The sequence below is a fragment of the Conger conger genome, chromosome 13 (genome assembly GCF_963514075.1).
Source record: "Conger conger chromosome 13, fConCon1.1, whole genome shotgun sequence".
Classification (NCBI taxonomy): Eukaryota; Metazoa; Chordata; class Actinopteri; order Anguilliformes; family Congridae; genus Conger; species Conger conger.
In genome coordinates this window covers 40887115-40908604 of record NC_083772.1, presented here as the reverse complement: position 1 = coordinate 40908604, position 21490 = coordinate 40887115, and the positions used below count along the sequence as shown (strand labels likewise).

Genomic DNA, 21490 nt, shown 5'->3' with positions numbered 1-21490 from the left:
ATAACGTTGTAGTTATTCAAACCAAGGGCGAATACCTCTGGGTTCGTAAAAAATTGCCATCAATAATTGGTTTAAGAGAAAGTACTATTCAAGAAATAAACTAAACTCATCCAGACTCGTCAGACACCATATTACAATTGAGCCTTAAAAGTAGGTTGACCTAGAAAACAAATGTTCATATCTTTAACCCACAATATACGTTTGAAAGAAAATCTGATACACAATAAAACTGAGTACATTTAAAAAGAACAAAGAAGATATAATCTTTACCCTAACAAAGGGGGGTTGGACAGATTTAGGTTGTCTGCCTTTTCCGTAGAAAGTTCAGAGACCCAATGCAGGGGCCCAAGGTATTTCTACGTGATTGTCCTGGATAAATTCTGCACTCTAAAGGCACACTATGTTGGATTATTACCTTGATAACTTCATAAAATAACCATGCTCAGTCATATCTATGATGCACTGGCAAGCTCAGTTTGCACATATGCCAAATCTTTGCTTTTCTGCCTGTGTTTCCTCTTCTAAGAGATGTTGGGGATGTTTCTTGGTGTGAGGCTCTTTGTGGGGCTACAGAGCATGTGGGGTGGGATCAGTTTCCAGAGTAATGGCGGAGGTCAAGTAGCACAGCGAAGAGAAATGACAAGCCAACAGGGCTCGTCCAAAAACCAAAGCCAACCTTGGAATTGTTTTTGCCACGACGGTGACAGCTATTGAAAAACGGAGATATAAAAATAAAAACTGTATAAAAACGGATATAAAATACAAAAACGGAGGTGAGTGGGTAGGGTTGAAGACAGAGGAGGAGACTTCTTTGATTGTAAACACAGGACCACTGCAAGGCTAAAAATCCTGCATAGTATGCCTTTAAATCACAATGACTCCATTTTGTTCAATTTACAATGGACCACAATTATTTTCTTTTCCCCACTGTTTCATTTTCCCATGTTCCCAATGTGTGGTTTCTAAGACTGTGTCTCTCCCGTAAGGAGACTAGACAGTTTTAAAAGAACCCAGGGGTATATTCTGGCCTCTTGGCTTGGATGCTGTAACTAGTGTATTTCAATCAGCAATATGGTCCCTTCGGGCTAATGTTGAAGCACGGTGTATTACTGGCAGAACTCATGTTTACGGTACTTTTAAATGGATTTCAATTTCATTCGTTTTGCACTGGAGTAAAACTTGAGGAAGACAGGGCGAGGAGAGAGGGGGAATTACTCCTTTGAAATGATCGAGAAAAAACGACAATGAAAGGAAAATCGGTGGAGCTGACAGTTAGGGTGTGGGTCGGATGGGGATTAGATACTGCAGACAGTGTAGGGTAACAGGGTCACAGTCTCCATTGGGCTGGGTGGTGATGCCCGGCCTCAGAGGTGGGAGATGTTGTCCAGGTCTGCGGTGTCCATGCTGGCCAGGATGGCCCTCTGGTCTTCCCTGGGGGGCCGCCGGTAGAGGAGCGCGGAGAGGCGGGCGTAGGGGTCCTGCCTGGCCGACCGTTTCTTCTTCTTGCGGAGGTAGAGAGCTTCCTCGGGCTGGAGAACCTGAGAGGCGTGGAGCTGCCCGGTCTGAGAGATGCACACACCTGTGGGGAGAGCGGTGTCAGGGGGGGAGGGGGTGTGGCATCAGTGTACCCTCAATGCAGTCGGGGGAAGGGGGACCCTCAATACACAAAGGGGAGGAGGGGGTGAAGGGGGGTTTGAGGGTTGAAGAACCCCACCCACAATGGGGTGGCAGGACATGTGGGAAGGGAGGGTGGGGTGAGGTCATGTCAATCTACCAAGCAGACTCAGGTCAAATATGCAAACGTTTTGGATTCAAATACTGTTCTACGCTCGACTGATCTTGCCTAGTGCAATTGAGCCAAATAAGAGGACCAGAAGGCGAGGTTTGCACTTTTTTGAGAGCCGTTCATAGATTCCCTTACACCAGACAAGCACAGTAAAGTGCAGATTTGTAGATGAATCCAAAGCAGTTGAGTATTTCACCGAGGTCTGCTACCAAGTGGGAGAGAACTGAACCACGTGTCCGTGATTCTTAGCAATCTCCAATAAAGACAGTGGGTCCTAACGTCAGCCTGCTGACAGTCACCCAAGAGCATATTTACCTTATTAGATCTCTCGGTGACGGCATCAGCTTGCAGGCAATCAACAACAAGGCACAGCTATTATCGGATCGCCGCAAGTTAGGAAATGGGACAGTGTGGGATGTCGAGTTACGTGATTCAGCGGGTTATTACTGATGTTTTTTAGTCGTGGTGAGGAAAGCTCTGGGGTTCAGCTAGGCGAACAGAAGGGTTGGGACCTGGGGTTAGAGCCGTAATGGAGACCATCGCTCCCGTGCTGCTACAGCTACCAGAGTGCCACAGAGGGACAGGATGGTGGGCCCAGAAGCTGTGGCAGGGTTCAGCATGGTGAACATAGGGGTGGTACTGGGGTTAGAGCCATAATGGAGTCCATTACTCCATAGCTATGCTACTGGAGTGCCACAGAGGGACAGGGTGGTGGGCGATACTACCTTCTCACACTGCGGTGGCGTGTGGCTGGGTGGTCAGAATCACCTGACGCTTATATACAATCTGACTGAGCCCTGCAAGACATGAAGCTCTGCATTACTACCCACAATCCCTCACCATGGCCACGTGACTCTTTGAGCTTCCGGTGTAGTCACTCCGTCAAAGCCTCCCTTAAAATTCCAGCCGGTCCTGTAGTCTATAGATCAGTGATCACCATTCCTGGCAAGGGTGGGCCACAGGGTCTGCTGGTTTTTGGAGCTACTTGGCACTTGATTGATGAATCGAAGCAGTCGATTGCATTGTTAACTTACATCACCTGGTTTCTTGGGTCTGAATAGGTTGCTGATATTGTTCTCAGCATTTATGGTGCTTGTTCTGCCTTTTTATTTATTATTACTTTCAGTTCTATTTTTATCATTACCAGTAAACAGCATCCATAGATGAATATGCCCTTATTCACTCAGAATAGCCATTGGCATTCTTTCTCGGGCTTGACTTGGCCTCAACCTCATTTGGACTTGGTCTTTACTTGGTCTCAACCCCGCTTTCTCACCTCCATTGATCATGACTGTTCCTGGTCTTGCACTTGTCTTGGACTAGACTAAGCTGGGCTTGACTATAGCCCTGCTGATATGAAGGTGAAAACAAAAACCAGCAGACCCCGCGGACTCCCAGGACCAGGAATGAAGATCACTGTTATAAGATGGTGAAAGTTGTACGATTTATCTGTGAGCGTACTGCTGCTTGGCCCATTATCACTTCAAGAAAAAAATATTCAATTTTGACAAGCATGTTACATTTAGCTCAGTCACAACAAAAACAGACCGGCAGTTTCCAAGGACTCACCTGGTTTCTGCTTGGGTTTGGAGTGGTTGGTGGCCATCTTCTTGGCTTTTTTAACGTGTCGGTACCTCAGTGCGTCGACGCTCTCAGACCCAGCAGGAGCACTCAAAGCACCTAGATGTTTTCTTGATTTATTTTTTTTAAAGAAAGAAGACAAATAAAAGCAAACTTATACTTCTGATTTTTTTCTTTTTTTTTGCAGCCACCAGGGGGCAGCACTCCATTCAGATGGACTCTGGTCCGCTGTCTGCTGTCCATGATGCAGATCATGCATACTCTCATGTTCCTTCCCTGTCATATCTTTGGCCCCTGTACCATATGAAACATGCAGTTATGCAATCATACAAGACATTAACTATAATATACATCAGACAGCTTTTGTGCTTTTTGACATGACTGAACCAGCAACAACTTTCCTCTAAAAAGTGCTATTATGTAAAAAGGGCTAGTATAATGAGACGCCATGAATGCACAATATGTGTAAATATTACTCAATACATGTTAAGAAATGTACGTCTGATGCAACCATTCACTTAGATTATCTTAGATTAACTATTTACTAGATTAGCTTTGATTAAAGACATTTTAGGCATTTATAGAAAGGATTAAACAGAGACCTGTTGAACTCACAATAAAAAGTACGTAAGCAATATTATAAGCAATATCCTGATACATATCAGTAGATGTGAAATAAAGTCCACATTACTATGCACATCCTATTCTTTCTCATGTTGTTTTGGGACAGAGTTTGCCAACTAGGAGATACTGTGTGCAGGTCACTGACTCCAGAAAGTTACAGAAAGAAATGCGCTGAACTCAGTGTCAAATGTAACCGGGTGCTGGTTCTACAAAAAGTGCAGTATACCGGAGTCAGTGGAGTAAAGGACCGCACTACTGTGAAAACTGTTTAATTGTTATGTATTCGCATGAGGTCGTAGACTCTACCAAGAGACAGAAAGAAGCACCATTACAGGGAGGCTACAACAGGGGCTGTGGAGAAAGGAGGGCCGTTAACAGACACAGAAGGAGAGATACACGACCGGACGACACAGCATCAGCAATACAGTATGCACCAGTCCACAGGGACACTGTCTACAATGGCTTCACCATGCTGACAGGGGGAGAGATGGCGGGAGGGGGGGGGGGAATGGCCGCTTGGAAACAATCACATAAAATGAACAAAAAATAAAATTAAAATCGACTAATGCACTTGGACAACAAGGAAGAAAATGTAACAGAGAATTTATTCGGAGATCTAGTTGATTCTTTACTGGAATTGGAGGGCAATATTTGGCAAAGGCATGCATGGCATTTTTGGCACATGGAACATGGCTTTAAAGGGGAATATCTAAGAAGCACATTTGATAGTGGGATCTTTAGAGACCAGGCTAATAGTTTACTGACATGGGCTTATGCCATTGATTTCAGATCTGACACAAGCCATTATACACTATTGAACATATGCTGTTCTGCAGTCAAAAATAGTCGATTGATTGATGGATTTTTTTGAATAAGATGCAGGAGGCATATGATGAACATAATGTCCATCAATGTCTGCCTACAAATCAATACTATGAATCTATAAGTAAAACACGGCAACATGAGAACCACAGAAAAGCAGGCTTTGCATGCTGGGATTTGCAACTAGCTACAAGCAAATTACTGATAGCAATATTAACTTTAGTATGTACCTTATAATTGTATCTCCATACAGAATCACAATTTGGTCAACTTTCTTTTTGAGACATGCCATTTAAGACTGCAGAATAATAATAATGTACCTCGAAATGAATGAAATTGTAACTTTGAGTTATACGTATTCACTCGTTCACTGTAAGTGAACTAAAATCAAACATTAGTAAATGAGGAGCCATGGACGTGTATAGTATTCCCCTTTAAAGAAGGACGTATTCGGAATCTGCTGGACCCCTCCCCTCGCAGTCATGGATCCAGCCCTTACCTATTGCGATGGAGAGGACCTGGTCACAGCAACGCTGCCCAGATAGCTGAGATCAATCAAAAAAAAAACAAAGCAGGTAAAGCCGTCAGTACCGCCAGTGGCTCTGACTGAGGTGATGAAGACAACAGATGAGAAGAGCTGAGAGCCGAGGGCTGACAGCAATGACCTCAATATTCGAGCCTCCCCTGGTCAGGTCTGGGATTTTTGGGGGTGGGGGATAGGTGGGAGGGTGGAAGGTTAGAGGGAGTCGTTGGGGGAATGGGTGGTGGGTCATGCCACTAATTTCAGGGGGGGGGGGGGGCCTCCATGGGTGTACGTTTTAGTCCTAGGAATTAATAAGTTACAGTATAATGAGCTTGTTAACTTGAACTGATGTGGAGACGTGAGAGCGCCATCTCTTGTGTCAAAAAGGGAAAAACAAAAAATGGGAGTTTGGGGTTCCTGTAGTGATCCCCACCATTTCCGAGGACTTAGACTGACCTGAATGCATTATAACAGGATTCAAGCTCCACTTTGAATAATACTATGCTTTGAGAGCTTATGTTGAGTGAACCAAGCCCCTTGTGGAGATATACAGTATACAGTAAACCCACAAATGTGGCAAATGGGATTTCAAGATGATAGGTGAGGCTGGTCAATCAGACATCATGGAAACACACATTATATGTTTGATGTTTAAAATGGGGCAGAGGCCGACTGTGAATTATTAGCTCATAACATGAACAAATGTATATAGAAATCACACACCTACAAATCTACAAATCAAGAAATAGACCTCACGTGGTCGTTCTAAGTTAGAATTGCATTTGGGATTTGGTAATTAAATCTTGACTTGCTACAGAAAACAAATTATAAAGACAATGCAGCGACTCAATCCAATGCACTATTTAGTATGGATGTAACTGCAGTTCTATGACAACCACCAGAGGACAGTACTGGATTCTTTCCATTTTGCTTAAGTGCCGGTCGAGATCTTATAACAAGTGTCTGCTGTGATACGGATGACGTACGGCAGCCTCCAGAGGTACCCACGTCATCCCCCCATCTGCTCCATGGTCGCAAGACTCAGAGTCACAGGGAGCTCAGGAATTCAGAAACCATAGTTACACGCATATCATTCATTTAATTCCATTTCATTCCCTCTACCTTCAGAGGATGGTGGCATAGCACTGGATGACTCATACTAAGATAGTCACAAGAAAACCTATCCATCTTTTGACAGCAAACATGTTGGTATGTCTGCATCTTGGTTGGTATGTCTGGTATGTTGCTCAGAGGCCAAACAGAGTCGCAGACAATCTGGGACTTGCGACCATCCACTTGAGCTTCTACCCACCTTAGAAGGTGCCACAGCTCCCACAGGGAACCATGGTCTTCCTGGCCAGCTGGGAGCCATCAGCAGAAGCTCATGGTTGCTTTTTTTAACCCTGTCTAGGGTCAAGGGAATTGGAGAAAATGCATACAGATATCCGTTTGCTTCCCCCCTAGCAGAGGTACTGGATGCAAGGAGAGGAGGCCCAATAGTATTAATGCGGATGCCGCAGTCAGCATACGGAGCAATCGAGGAATTATGGGTGGCCTGTAGCGTAGTGGTTGAGGTACATGACTGGGACCTGCAAGGTCGGTGGTTCGATCCCCGGTGTAGCCACAATAAGATCCGCACAGCCGTTGGGCCCTTGGGCAAGGCCCTTGACCCTGCATTGGGGAGGACTGTCTCTTGCTTAGTCTAATCAACTGTACATTGCTCTGGATAAGAGCGTCTGCCAAAATGGCATTAATGTAATGTAAGGAAGAGCCTGAGCACCTTGCGCCTCTGACATCGAGGGATCAGGTGGAGTATGGCCTTGACATGTCCTTGGGACAGGCAAGCTCTTGTAACCTGAGAGTCCAGTGTCCTCCCCAGGAAGACAACTTGTTGACATGGTGTGAGGGAACTCATAATTCATTGTCAGGCCCAAATAGGCCTTTTGAGTGTGCGAATGCTGCATCCTGCACCACTTGTTCTCTGTTTGGAGACAATCAACCAGTCATCCAGATGTGGGAGGAATGCTACTGCTCTGGCTTGCAATAGCTGCTGCCAGGCCCCTGGGGACACTATGAAGGCCAAGCTCTTCAGCTCACGGATGGTTTAAAGGTATGTTGAGTAGAACACACTGCTGCACAAGAGGCTCCACTTGCTATATAGCATCCTTCTCCAGCAGGGATGTAACCTCCTGGGCGAGGGACTTTATGGAAATACAGACAACAGACATTGTGATCCATTGCATCTTTGAGGTCGGCGTCCAAATTGTTGATGGTACCCTTGATATAGTGTAACCACCACTAAAGAGTCCTAACTTGGCCACCTGGATGAGCAGGTGGGTAAGAGTCTGGGATAATGCCAGAATGAAGGTGGGACATAAATTACCCTTACGACAGCTATGTCATAACTCCACCATACAACACTGTGGCTGGGGAGCACAGGCATCTGCCCTGGGGGTTTCGTTTGGGGAAGAATGCGGGAGGCAATATTCGGATCAATAGGGGGCACTTTGCCCAGACCATGGCTTCCTGGAACCTGCATTGCAGCAAAATGCCTGTGATCACTTATGTGGCAGGCATTTGACACGAAAGAGAGTTCTCTCTGTCTTTTCCTGGTCATAACACCTCATCACGGTCGAACAAGCACACAGGAGTGGCTATTGCAGGAGTTGCCTGATCGGCAGGCTGAAGGTTTATTATGAGGGCCTCAAAACTCAAGACAAGGCATCCAGCTTACTAGCTATATAGCTGCAACTAGATAACAGCAGTCACGCTGACACCAGTTTGTGGTCTCCTTGTTTGGACCAGCAGTTAGTAACAAGAGCTATGGAAGCTGCAACTGATTGCTTAGGTTGTGAGGATACCGATAGATCAGCAACCAGCAGCGAGAAAAGTTTATCACTCTCTGCAATTTGAGAGAAGATTTTTAGGAAGAGGGGTGGGTGATGTGGGTACTTATGGGGGCTCGTCACAAGTCATCCACGTCATCTAAGAAGGAAAGATGGAAAGAATCCAGTGCTATACACCACCCTGTGATGGTAGAAGGAGTAAAATAGAACTGTGTAAATTATGAAAAAATGCCTACTGCATGTTAAAGGAATAAAGGTCCTTTGCCAGGGATGTAACTCCACCCTTTGCCTAGATATTATATATTTACTTGTTGAAACCAAACTGGGCAAATGTCCAATTATACATATATTATATATATCCAATTATATATATTTATATTTCACCAGGTGAACTGCACAACTAGAATTGTTATTTTGCTACGTAGATGCCCTTATCAAAAACAAAATTTACAAAAGTTTTGTCTATATATGTTTTTTTCCTTTAGCTTTTATGCAGCTGAATATTTTCCAAAGCTATTCAGGCTATGCACCATTCTGAATTTAATAAAGGAAGTGCTGCAAGTGGGATTTCAGCCTGCACACTCTACGTGATACGCCAAGTGCTACCACACAGTAACCTGGCAGTGTAAGAAAATAAACTTGTGATCGTAATTGCTACAACTACAACTACAACTGGGCATCTGAAATGTTCAGAAAGTTCTAGAAAGAAGCAGAAGAGCAGTGGGGAGCATTGGGGGAATCCTCGCTAGGCTGGATTAGCGCTGGTGGCCTACTGCACCTACCCTGCAGCTGACTGGTGTGGAGACGGCTCTGAGGGCAGCATCTCCTCCTCTGTCCTCCTCTGGGACGGCATCTGCCCGAAAACGTCGCTGCTCTCCGTGGGGGGCGACGGGGACTGGGACGGGTAGCTGGCTGCCGCCGTGGCAAACGCCATGGTGGAGCGGTAGCTGGGGGGCCCTGCCCGCCGGGCCTGGGTGGGGGAGGCGGCGGAGGCCAGGGGCTGGAGGGCGATTTCGGTCATCTCCGGGGTCTGGGCGGAGCCGGGGCGGGGGCGGGGGCGGACCACAATCTCCGGGGAGCCCTCTCGAGAGCTGGGGGGGCTCCCGGCCAGCGGGGAGAGGCGGGACGGCTGGAGGACCACCTGATGCAGGCTAGGGTCCGTCCGCCGGGCCTGGGGCTCATACCAGCGGGCGTCCGGGCCGCCCGTTGTGCTTGGGCTAGCCCTGTGGGTGGCGGGGTCAGGGTAAGGCAACACCGGGACGCCCAGACCTTGGCTGGTGTGTCTTAGCTGCCCTAGGCTCTGCGCCTCTTGCATAGCTAAACGCTTGGCCGGGGGGCCGGGTGGCCTAAAGGGGGGCTTTTCTGGGCTCAGGCTGCTGGGCAGGGCCTCCAGAGGGAGGCTGACCGGGTAGGGGGGGAACGGGAGGCTGCCGGGGGGGGAGGTCTGAGGAGGGGGGAGGGGGGGAGGCTCGGGGAGGTCCCGGTGAGAATGGAGCGGGGGGAAGATGAGGCGGGGCCCCTCCAGGCCGGGGAAGGGGTAATGGGGCTGGCGCCAGATCTCCGGGGAGCGGGCGGAAGGGGTGCGGGACAGGGGGAGGGTGCTGCCCGAGGCCGTGGCGTAGCCCCCCCCCTCGCCCTCCCCGCCTTCCTCCGGGATGGTGGGGTAGCCGAAGGAGGGCGGGGGGGAGGACATGATCGAGCTGCGCGGGCTGATGTCAGGCATGTAGAATGGGGGCGGGAACTCGGGGCTGCCGCTGCCGCGGTAACCATAGAAGTGGGCGTGGTGGTGGGGGAGGAGCCTCAGGTGCTGGGCCACCCTGCTCTGCCCCACCGCCTGCAGCCGGCCCCCTTCCCCGATGACCATACCTTCCGAGGGCCGCTGGAACCGGGGGCTGTAGGCCGGGGGCTGGGCGTAGGACTCCTGGCTGGAGGACATGGGGGAGATCTGGTGGGGCCGGAGGGTGGGCATGACCGGCGGCATGGGCCCGGGGTCGTCGTTCTCCTCGTCCGACTGGCGGAACTCGGGGTACAGGTCCGACTCCTCCACGAAGGGGAAGCCCTCGATGCGGCGGGGGCGGACCGGGGTGTCGTCGTCGCCGGGCTCCATGACGAAGCGGCCGTCCGGGCCGCGGCTGATCAGCTCGATGGGCGTGGTGGCCTCCGCCTCGTGCTTGGACACGCTGTACTTCTTGCTGGCGATGGCGCGCTTGGTCTTCTTGTAGAGCGAGAGCTCCTTCTCCTTGGCGGGGCTGGGCAGCCTCCGCACGTGCAGGCCCCGCCCGTCCTCGGACGACTCGGACATGGGGCCCAGGGAACGCACGCTCTCGGGGCTCGCTTTGCCGGAGGAGGACCTGCGGAAGCAAACGAAACCACAGAGAAAGACAGGCCGATCAGCCGAGCGGAATTTTCTCAATTATTTTTCATCCATTTAGTCATTCGTTCATTAATTTAGTCCTTCAGTCCTCTGATCTTCATTTAACCAGAAGGTCACATGATGATTGCAATCTCTTTCACTAGAGGCCTGACTAAGAGAAGCAACCATGCTTGCCAATCACTGCACAGCACAGTACTGCAAGGTCATGAATAATTTTTTTCTTGTCAAAATGTGGTTAGGCAAAAGCACTACAGACCAATTAGTGCTTCGGAAATATAGTTTTGATGACTGTCTTTAGACCAATGACTTGTAGTCAATTACATGGACAGTAGATGGTTTTTTAAATGTCCTGCCTTTCGTCATAAAAGTAAAGCATATGAAGGTTGTGCAGGAAAGTAAAGCAAGGAAAGGGGAAATGAATGTTTCCACGACAACAGCAAGCGATGCCCTCCTTCTGGTGCTTAATACAAATGGGATGTGCTGACATGCTTCAAAGTAAGTTTGAAATGTAATGTCGTTTGGAGAAAACACTGGTGGAATACAACCTATGTTGACTCCTAGGATTAAATAAACTCTCACCTATAGGAACACATTAAAAAAATAAAGGGCAACCAGATTGATTCCTTGTATAAAAGATAAAACTTATGAGGAAAAACCTAAGTGCTTAATCTCTTCAAGCTTCATAAAAGGAGACTTAGGGGTGATTTGATTGAGGCTTTTAAATTCATTAAAGGGAGTAACAAAGTGAACTACAGACAAATATTTAGGGTGGGTTTGGTTAGGAGAATGAGGGGGCATGAATGGAAATTAGCAAAGAATAAATTCTGCACAGACATTAGGAAGTATTTTTTTACACACAGAGTGGTCAATGTATGGAACAGCTTGCCAGGACATGTAGTGGAGGCAAAAACACTGGGGGTTTTCAAGACCAAGCTTGATAAGGTGGTAGTACTATTTAGCTTTTGGGCTAACTAAGCTTTAGTGGTAACTTTAGTGGTAGGAAAAGGTGAGCATATGTTATGTTACGGTATGTTATGATAAAACAAGACAATAGTTGCTTGACGAGACAAATTCCTTTTTGCTTTTTTCAGTCCATATAAGATCTCAACTATCCTTATATTTCACTTGTTTCAAGAAGTACAATGTGAATATAAAGGAAAAAAATATCTGTCCAAGCAATACTCCTTGCAGCCAAGAAGGGTCAAGATAACAAAATAAAACTAAACCTGGTCTATACTCAGTGAAACTAGGTAGTTTCTAAAATGAATTATAGATTTGTTCTGTTCAGAACTGCAATGCAAGCCACTGTTTGACCATTTCTGCAGGAAAGGCCCCAAGATTTTAATTACTTTTACAAAATATCGGAATATTATACACATGGAATGATCTAATTTAACAGAAAGGGTCTGTCAAAAATACCCATGAAGATCAATACAATATGATAAGTTCATATAGACAGTGGTAAGTTTGTATCCCAGGGACCTTCCTGAGAAGAAACAAAACACTATAATATACTATATACTATATTTCTGATACATCCCTCTCAAATACAAGGCACAGTTTACAGTGATTTCCAGATAGATGCAGAGGGAGCATTAACTTTTTTTTTATTTTTTAACAAAAGCTGAATATAATATTGATTGTAAGCCTGAATACTGGAAGTCATTTCAGGAGAGCTAAATCGAGTGAATCAACAAAAGACTAATTCAAACTAACTGAAACCTTGCAACAATTTCACTTACATTTTCAAATTACATTTGCTACAAAATCCAACACATTTTGGAGTGCATAATGGTATATCAATACGTAACCAGTGAATTCATAAAGCTTTCAACTAAACGACATATAGTACCTGAAGATGTTAAACTCTACATTTAGCTGCCAGTTGAAATAATAAACTGAACGAATGATAGCATAATTTCATATCGATGTGTTTGCAGCAAAGGACCACGCACGTTTTATTGCAGTTAAATCTCAAGAGCATTCTTTACATGCCAGTATAAAAAGGAAGCATAGAGATGGAACTTAATTGTGTCATCAGCTTTGCTGTTACAATACTGAATTATTGCTTCATACAAATAGCTCTGTAGATTCCAGCACATATTTTCATGGTTTTACAGGCCTGTGTTTACTGGACCATGAACCATCCCTTTCTGTAGTTACTACTACTGTTGTTACTAAACCTATTTGAATGCACTTTGATGCATTTGAGGAAAGGTCAGGTTCAAAAAGTAAACGTATTTTGTTCCAATCACCTGGATTTGCTAATTAGCACAGTTCTTCAGCTAGGAGGGACATTCAATTAGGGAAATCAACTGGCTTCACATGGGTGAAAGAAAACAGCAGAACTTTAACTTTCGGACCACTGGACTTTCCACATCTTACATGACAGAATGACTTTGCTCCGGCTGAGATTACTTTTACAACCCCCCCCCCCTTATTGCTCCCTAGATGGGGGAGAATTAAAGGTACAATAGGTCAGATTTTTGTGTTAAAACATCCCATCCTACCATTGAAAAAGGCTCACTGACATGTGGGGGAGGGATAAAGTGCTGTGGTTTGAAGGTTTTCATTGCTGTTATTCCTCTCTTGACCGTTAGAAGTCCGAAATTACCTATTGTACCTTTAAAGTGATAGAGCAATATTGTAAAATCACAATTTAACTATCTACAAACATCTACAATTGATCGGTGTATGCACGGAATACTTGCATACAAAAATAAATCATGAGACTTGAAGCACCACGTAAGGTAAGTGACAATAACAGATCGTACTTTTATCGAGACTTTTACGGATCTCCTGAAGCGCTTTACAGTGAAAAGCGACATGAAGCAGGACGGGCATTGTTTCATCAGCAGGCGGAGGGAAACGGTCAATTAGTCTCAGGGAGAAAGATTTGTGGAATTTGCCCATAGTACACCCCCCCATAGTACTGGCAACAAAAGACAAGAGTAGCCAAAGCACAAAGATTCAAAAAGCAGCGGGAAAGCAGGCTCGCGTCAGCAGGGTAAAAAAAGTAGGGGAGGTGGCGGGGAGTAGCTTATGGTTGCGGCCGATTAGCCGGGCGGCCATTTTGAAGGGGCTCACAGCGTAACTGTGACTGCCGCAGCCAGTGCACACAGGGCTTAAACGAGGAGTTGGGGGGGGGGGGGGGTGGGGGGGGGGACTCACTGAGGGCTGGTGTGCGGGGGCCTGTAGCTGCTCTCGTCTGGCCCCTCCCAGTACGGCTCAATGCCAGGCAAGGGGGTTAGTGGGATCCTGTGGTGGAAACATAACACGGAGGGGGGGGAGAGTTGGCCGTCAATGGGGCTACGCTTCCAAAAAAATCAGGTAAACAGAGACAGAACAAGAGACACCAGAACATTGGTTCTGCCACTGAAGCCGCTCCGGACTGCTTTTTAAGTCATGGTGAATCAGTGTACAGCGCACAGAGTGAAAAGCCCAAACATGCAGAGAAGGTTTCACATCCTGGTCTGGGTCTACCTGTCACACAGATTTGTGCCTACGTACAAGGTGTGCACTTCTTACAATTTAAATTAGGACCAGATAAATCCATTAAGATTAAATTAATATGCTTTTTACACATGAAATCTTAAAAAAAAAGTCCTTAAAGAATAAAGCATAAGGTCAAATTATTTGGTGATTCCTTAAAGGTCACAAGGTCAGTGCATCAATAAGCATTCAAATATTATGTGAAACAACTGAATGAATATTCTTTAGAGATAAATAAGACTGAAAATTCAGCTAAAAAATCAGCTCACTTGATTCATGTTTTAAAATGGTATGTGTACATTCGTACTAACATGCGCATACAATGAAAGTGAAGTGAATCTTTGGCTTTTTTTGGAGACTAATTAGGTGGCTGTGTCCGACACTAGCCCGTTCATGCATATGTGTTCACTGCACCCAAGTCTGGTTGCATATGAGATAAGCTGGGCACTCTGAGAGAGGGAAAGAATGAAAACAATTCAACTAAATCTCGACACCTGTCCATTTCCAAATCTCAACTCTTAAATCCGAGATTGTACTTTAGTTCTGAACTAGCTTCCATCAAACACCACGTTCATTTTCTTTAAACCTGCATATGTTAATTATCTTCAATATTTTGACAGCTTTCAGCAAAGTGTGGATGCTAGCCCCTGCTCTGTATATGGGTGCGGAATTAAGGAGACTATACCCGGCCGATTGGCTGAATGAATCAATGGACAGCTCAAATCATGCCTCGGTTCTTAATATGGTTGCAATGTTTCACCCCTTATCTGTCCCTTTTATTGCCTCCTTTGTGGAAAGGAGAGATAAAAAACATTGGTAATGAGCCAAAACTAATCTTGGGAAACTGAAGATAAAAATGATAAAAGCACACGATGTGATGTTCTCAGTAACAACGATTAAGCATAGAATTGGCAAGACAAAAAAAACACCAAACACAGGGGGTCCCCAGGACTTAAGAATCCCATGGCCCTAGATGTAATTCTGAAGCCAGTGCTGAGATGAGAATTTTCTTGCACTTGCTAGATACGGACTTGTTAAACTAAATGCGTAATTACATGTAAATGACCTTCTTAAAATACAGCGTGACTAAAATCACTGATAGATTACATTTTTGTATTAATTATACATTTCTATCCAGCGTAATTGTTCTCTGGTCTCATTATATGCATAATGGATATTTTAATTACTGGAGAGGGAGATAAATGAATTGACTTTGCATGGCTTGCGTGCCTTTCCCATAACATGTCAGTCTCCGTAAGCTGTATTGATCATTGCCAACACCGACAATGCATTTCTATTGAGTACAGGCTGTTCAGTTGACTACAAAAAAATGCATGAATCTTGACAGGCTGGTTCACACAAACACATACACATGCATGGTAGTTAGTATATACAGCGTGTAATTTCTGTGCTAGATAAATGCGGCACAGTCATTTAATGCGAAATATTCCCCACCACAAAACACACATTTGTGTATTTTTACAACTGCTTTGGAGGACTGTAAAACATATTACAGCCATTATCAAGCATCCTGAAAGTGTGAAACAATCACATTAACTATTAACATTGTGGCATGCATACTCTGTCTTGTATGGGAAACTGCTCAGTAATTAGCACTCAATGAAGAGTAAATCATGTTTTTCTTGATTCTTTGAATGAATTTTACTACAATAATGGTTATAGACAATTTCTTCATACAATTTTAACAAACATTTACCAAAAACTTCCACAGACACGTGGCAAAATAAAATTATAATTTAAAGAGTTAAAAGTTTTTTCTAGACGTAATATTAGAGGCAAAAGCAACATGTCTGGTTGGTAGTTATTCTGAAAATATCTGAACGCCATACACACCTAGCAAACAAACAGTGTGTATATTGCAAACAGGGTTAACACGACAGGTGCCTAGTATCAAACATGCTTCATTCAATGCTTCAGTGTTAAATGCTGTTGTAGATTTATACATTGTATTAAAATAAGGTTTTATGTGTGTATATCTATTAGCACAGCATGAGGGTGGAGGTGGAAATTATGAAGGAACATATCACACACAGAATTACCAGGTCTAGGAATGTATTCTTAGCAGAAACCTTACTGCACAAGACAAGGCCTGACACCGCCTGGGACACACTCTAGACCAGTGCTTCTCAACTCCAGACCTCTGATTTAATGACTGAACCATTGAAACCAGCAAAAATGCCCTTGATTAGTTAAATCAGGTGTTTGAGTTCCTGGTTACAACAAAACGCTTCTGGCAAGTGGATTCCAAGGACTGGAGTTGAAAACACTGCTCTAGACCACTGGAAAAAGGATAAGCCTTCATGGGCTGAATGACCTGTTTCTTGTTTAAGTAATCATGCCCTCACATTGTCCTTTATTAATATGTCACATATTATGACAAAGAAAAATGGTGCAAACCAACTGATGAAGGGAGAGAAGAATGGCAATGGGCACATGACACAGGTTTACTTCCTTTCATCCGAATCCCAAATTCGATACGGCAACTTACGGCGTCTCTATGCTTTTTCTGAAGTGCGTTATTGACAGAGGAGGATCTGGAGGAGGAGAAAAGAGAGAGAAATGAGAAAGACAAATCATAACAGCAAATCACAACACACAACACAATCAGACACAGTTTTATGTCTTTTTGCATACATGGTACCGGCTAAATGTATCAACAAAACCATATGGATCAACTGCTCCGTGCTGCACTTAATCAATTAAAACGGGGGTAAGGAAGAGGCTAAAACATGACTAGGTTTGAATTGGTCTTACAAATACAATTGCCCATATAATATTGATGAACTGGTACATATTCAGCAATAAAACCATAAAACAATGTATGCCAACTACAAATTCACATAATTATCACCTCAAGTGAATTCTGAAAGCTGGGTTTCAGATGTTGCACCTCAAAGCTGGAACAAATCAGCAAAATACATAAACTTGACAAATTCATTTCAATGGTTAATTTGAAACATGTAATTTATAACTCACTGAGAGAAGTATGCTTCTGCTTTTTAACCTCAAGTCTATCTAAGTACTGTTGTACTTTCAACTTGACTGTCTGTCTTGTTTGGTAACTCTGTGTTTCATGTCAGGTTCCCTTTGCAAAATAAATTTTGATCTCAATGGGGTATTCCTGGTCAAATAAAGGCAACAATTAAATAAAAAAATAATGGAGAAGAGAAAAAACAGGAAGAGAAGAGGGCAAGTGGCATGGGCATGGTTTGCGGGAAGGAAGCAGGGCAATCCGTGGACCATGCCTACTGGTCAGCACACCTGGACTACGTTGTGAATTAGTCCAGGCTTTTAACATGTGTGCTCTTTCCGCAGTAGGTGGCTGAGACCCGGGGAACCGCCATTCGAAAGAGCTGCACTTGTGAGAGCTGTGTGCGTCAGAGCTGCAAACGAAGCCGTAAAGCTAGCATTCGGGATTTGGTTTACTTTGTTTTCATTGTTTCAGTCTGTTATTTCTACCCCGACCCCATAAGGGTGAAGGAAGAAGGTTTGTTTACAAAATACCGGCTCTCTCACTCTCTCTCCTCCCCGGTCCGATGAAGTAAATAAAAAGCCGTTGCAATCCGGCATTTCCATATCTCCCTGAGTCCAGCTGGCCTATCCTCTCAGGGGCGTGTCATGGAGAGTGACCACATCCTTACCAGGAGGAGGTGACTGCAGGCCTCATCACCAGCCAAGCAGGTTAACATCCTATTAGTTTATAAGTTTAATAAGTTTATTATTATTAGAGGAATAACATCTTCTGGACTAAACAGGAAAGCCATTATTTAAGATGGAGTGCAAATGTACGTATAATTTCCATCTCTCACTCAGTACAGTTGCATACATGACTTCATCCATCTGCTTGTGTTTAACCAACACAAAAACAATTTGAATATCGGTACGCTTGGACGCAAACAACAGACTCTACTGAACTGCTCACGTGGTTCCCACAATCATCTGCTTTCGTTTGCATAGTCATACAATCTTTTAATTGTTTTGTATAATTTTTCATAAATTTGGCACCCAAGATGGGGTTGAATATTGCCACCCTAATTTTGAAGGTCTAATTATCTGCAACCACAGCTGCGTTCATGCCCAAAGACCTCCCTGCCGATTCGGGAGAGCTCCCCTCCGGATCACGTGGTGTCGTCAGCTGAGTCCCTAGACAGCAACCAAGCTTGCACAGAGTGGAGTAGAAGGAAGACCTTTCATAAGTGGACCTGACATGCGGTCTATGGGCACCCAATTGGGCTGTCTATGGGCATTGTCCTATGGAGCCACTGGCCACAGTTGGCACTGGCACGGTCTGGATTCCATCTTTATATCGCAGCATGGTGCCTTAACTGAATTAGCCAGCTAGCAGGCCCCTATAATCACTATCAATATAAACTCTACCTTTTGAGCTAAGCTTGAAGACCATTAATGCTGAGCGGTGTACGAAAAATGCACCGTTTTATTTAATAGCATGTTGTGACAGTCCGTTTAAATTGTGCTGAAATTATCTTCGAAAGCAAGTAATGGTGTGTAATCACGTCGGTTAACCTCAGCGACGGTAATTCTGTCTCGACGAGATTACTGTCTCGTTCGGGCCTGTGAAACCATCCTGTTTGACAAACCTGCTGCCAGGCCCAGTCATCTCTATTATCTCATTTAAACCTGTGACCTGCACAGAATTACCCCCCGCTGTTCCTCAGCATTAACACGGTCCCTGCAGCTACTGAGAAAAACCGGCTTCGGGAATTATTATTCAAAATGGCTGACCGCGGTGTGAGTGGTGCAATTATGTCATTAGTATGTTACAGGGAGCTCTACTCCACCATAACACATCATTGCACACATATTCCGTTTGAAGATAGAAGTTCAAACAGGTACAGCTATTACTTTTATTATATTGCTAGATTTGCTAAAACAACCAAAGTCATGTCCACGGTATTTGTTTTCACGTCCATTTCCAAAGCCTATATTTCATTTCTTTCTTTAGTGAGAACATCAGCAGCAAATAATTTAGGAAGGGAATGAACGGTCTTGAATATTTTCTGAAATGTAAGCCTAATCTAGAGGCGTATACACATCATTCGAACCCTAAAATGAACCCTCCTGAATCCTGAGTCTCATGACCTTGGTATTTTCTTTAGGTCCTGGTCTAATCTTCTTGTTCTTTGCCTGACCTGGAAATCGATCCAGGTCCGCCATCTTCAAGGAAATCCCAACCCGTTAAATGTTCCGAGCTAGAAGCCAACGTTAGGAGACTGTGGAAGTATTTTTTTGGAAAGCGTGACGTATAATTGATGGACCTGCGAATCCACCAACTGCCACGCTTATGCCACATCTGTAACTGACGTGACGTGGCTTCGAACTGACGTTTGAAGGAGCAAAAACATTCCATCCTTTTCTCGCTTTTGTGCCTGCTCCGATACGTGTAGCGAGGAGCAAGAGACGGACCAAGGACAGGAAGATGGAGGTGAAAAATAAGCGATTGGAAAGAGCCCCTAGTTACACTCCCGGTGACACAGGTGAAAGGCGAGCGGTGGCATTTATAAAGTACCCAGCAGGTGAAGCTATCTCTGGGGACGAAGGTATGAGAGAAAGGCCTTACAGGCCCCCTATCACAGCGGGGCTCCGCGAGCGGTGGAGGATAGGCCCTATCACAGCAGGGCCTATGGGCGGTGGAGGATAGGCCCTATCACAGCGGGGCCTATGGGTGGTGGAGAATAGGCCCTATCACAGCGGGGCCTATGGGTGGTGGAGAATAGCCCCTATCACAGCGGGGCCTATGGGTGGTGGAGAATAGGCCCTATCACAGCGGGGCCTATGGGTGGTGGAGAATAGCCCCTATCACAGCAGGGCCTATGGGCGGTGGAGGATAGGCCCTATCACAGCGGGGCCTATGGGTGGTGGAGAATAGGCCCTATCACAGCGGGGCCTATGGGCGGTGGAGGATAGGCCCTATCACAGCGGGGCCTATGGGTGGTGGAGAATAGGCCCTATCACAGCGGGGCCTATGGGCGGTGGAGGATAGGCCCTATCACAGCGGGGCCTATGGGTGGTGGAGAATAGCCCCTATCACAGCAGGGCCTATGGGCGGTGGAGGATAGGCCCTATCACAGCGGGGCCTATGGGTGGTGGAGAATAGGCCCTATCACAGCGGGGCCTATGGGCGGTGGAGGATAGGCCCTATCACAGCGGGGCCTATGGGTGGTGGAGAATAGGCCCTATCACAGCGGGGCCTATGGGCGGTGGAGGATAGGCCCTATCACAGCGGGGCCTATGGGTGGTGGAGGATAGGCCCTATCACAGCGGGGCCTATGGGCGGTGGAGGATAGGCCCTATCACAGCGGGGCCTATGGGCGGTGGAGGATAGGCCCTATCACAGCGGGGCCTATGGGCGGTGGAGGATAGGCCCTACCACAGCGGGGCCTATGGGTGGTGGAGAATAGGCCCTATCACAGCGGGGCCTATGGGCGGTGGAGGATAGGCCCTATCACAGCGGGGCCTATGGGTGGTGGAGAATAGGCCCTATCACAGCGGGGCCTATGGGCGGTGGAGGATAGGCCCTATCACAGCGGGGCCTATGGGCGGTGGAGAATAGGCCCCTATCACAGCGGGGCCTATGGGCGGTGGAGGATAGGCCCTATCACAGCGGGGCCTATGGGCGGTGGAGGATAGGCCCCTATCACAGCGGGGATCCGCGGGCGGTGGAGGATAGGCCCTATCACAGCGGGGCCTATGGGCGGTGGAGAATAGGCCCTATCACAGCGGGGCCTATGGGTGGTGGAGGATAGGCCCTATCACAGCGGGGCCTATGGGTGGTGGAGGATAGGCCCCTATCACAGCGGGGCCTATGGGCGGTGGAGAATAGGCCCCTATCACAGCGGGGCCTATGGGCGGTGGAGGATAGGCCCTATCACAGCGGGGCCTATGGGCGGTGGAGGATAGGCCCCTATCACAGCGGGGATCCGCGGGCGGTGGAGGATAGGCCCTATCACAGCGGGGCCTATGGGCGGTGGAGAATAGGCCCTATCACAGCGGGGCCTATGGGTGGTGGAGGATAGGCCCTATCACAGCGGGGCCTATGGGCGGTGGAGGATAGGCCCTATCACAGCGGGGCCTATGGGCGGTGGAGGATAGGCCCCTATCACAGCGGGGCCTATGGGCGGTGGAGGATAGGCCCTATCACAGCGGGGCCTATGGGCAGTGGAGGATAGGCCCTATCACAGCGGGGCCTATGGGTGGTGGAGAATAGGCCCTATCACAGCGGGGCCTATGGGCGGTGGAGGATAGGCCCTATCACAGCGGGGCCTATGGGCGGTGGAGGATAGGCCCTATCACAGCGGGGCCTATGGGCGGTGGAGAATAGGCCCCTATCACAGCGGGGCCTATGGGCGGTGGAGGATAGGCCCTATCACAGCGGGGCCTATGGGCGGTGGAGGATAGGCCCC

The 21490-nt window shown here is 46.5% G+C and overlaps 1 protein-coding gene across 1 annotated transcript in view; it reads right to left on the bottom strand.

Moving 5' to 3' along the window:
- Positions 1-1364: 1364 nt before the first annotated feature.
- Positions 1365-21490, bottom strand: part of igsf9ba (immunoglobulin superfamily, member 9Ba) — a 122683-nt gene continuing 102557 nt past the window's right edge. The window contains exons 17-21 of the mRNA XM_061218032.1: positions 16558-16603; positions 13728-13814; positions 8965-10533; positions 3356-3477; positions 1365-1579 (exon numbers count right to left, since the gene is read on the bottom strand). Coding sequence (XP_061074016.1) covers positions 1365-1579; positions 3356-3477; positions 8965-10533; positions 13728-13814; positions 16558-16603 — 2039 coding nt within the window. The remainder of the gene's footprint in view (positions 1580-3355; positions 3478-8964; positions 10534-13727; positions 13815-16557; positions 16604-21490) is intronic.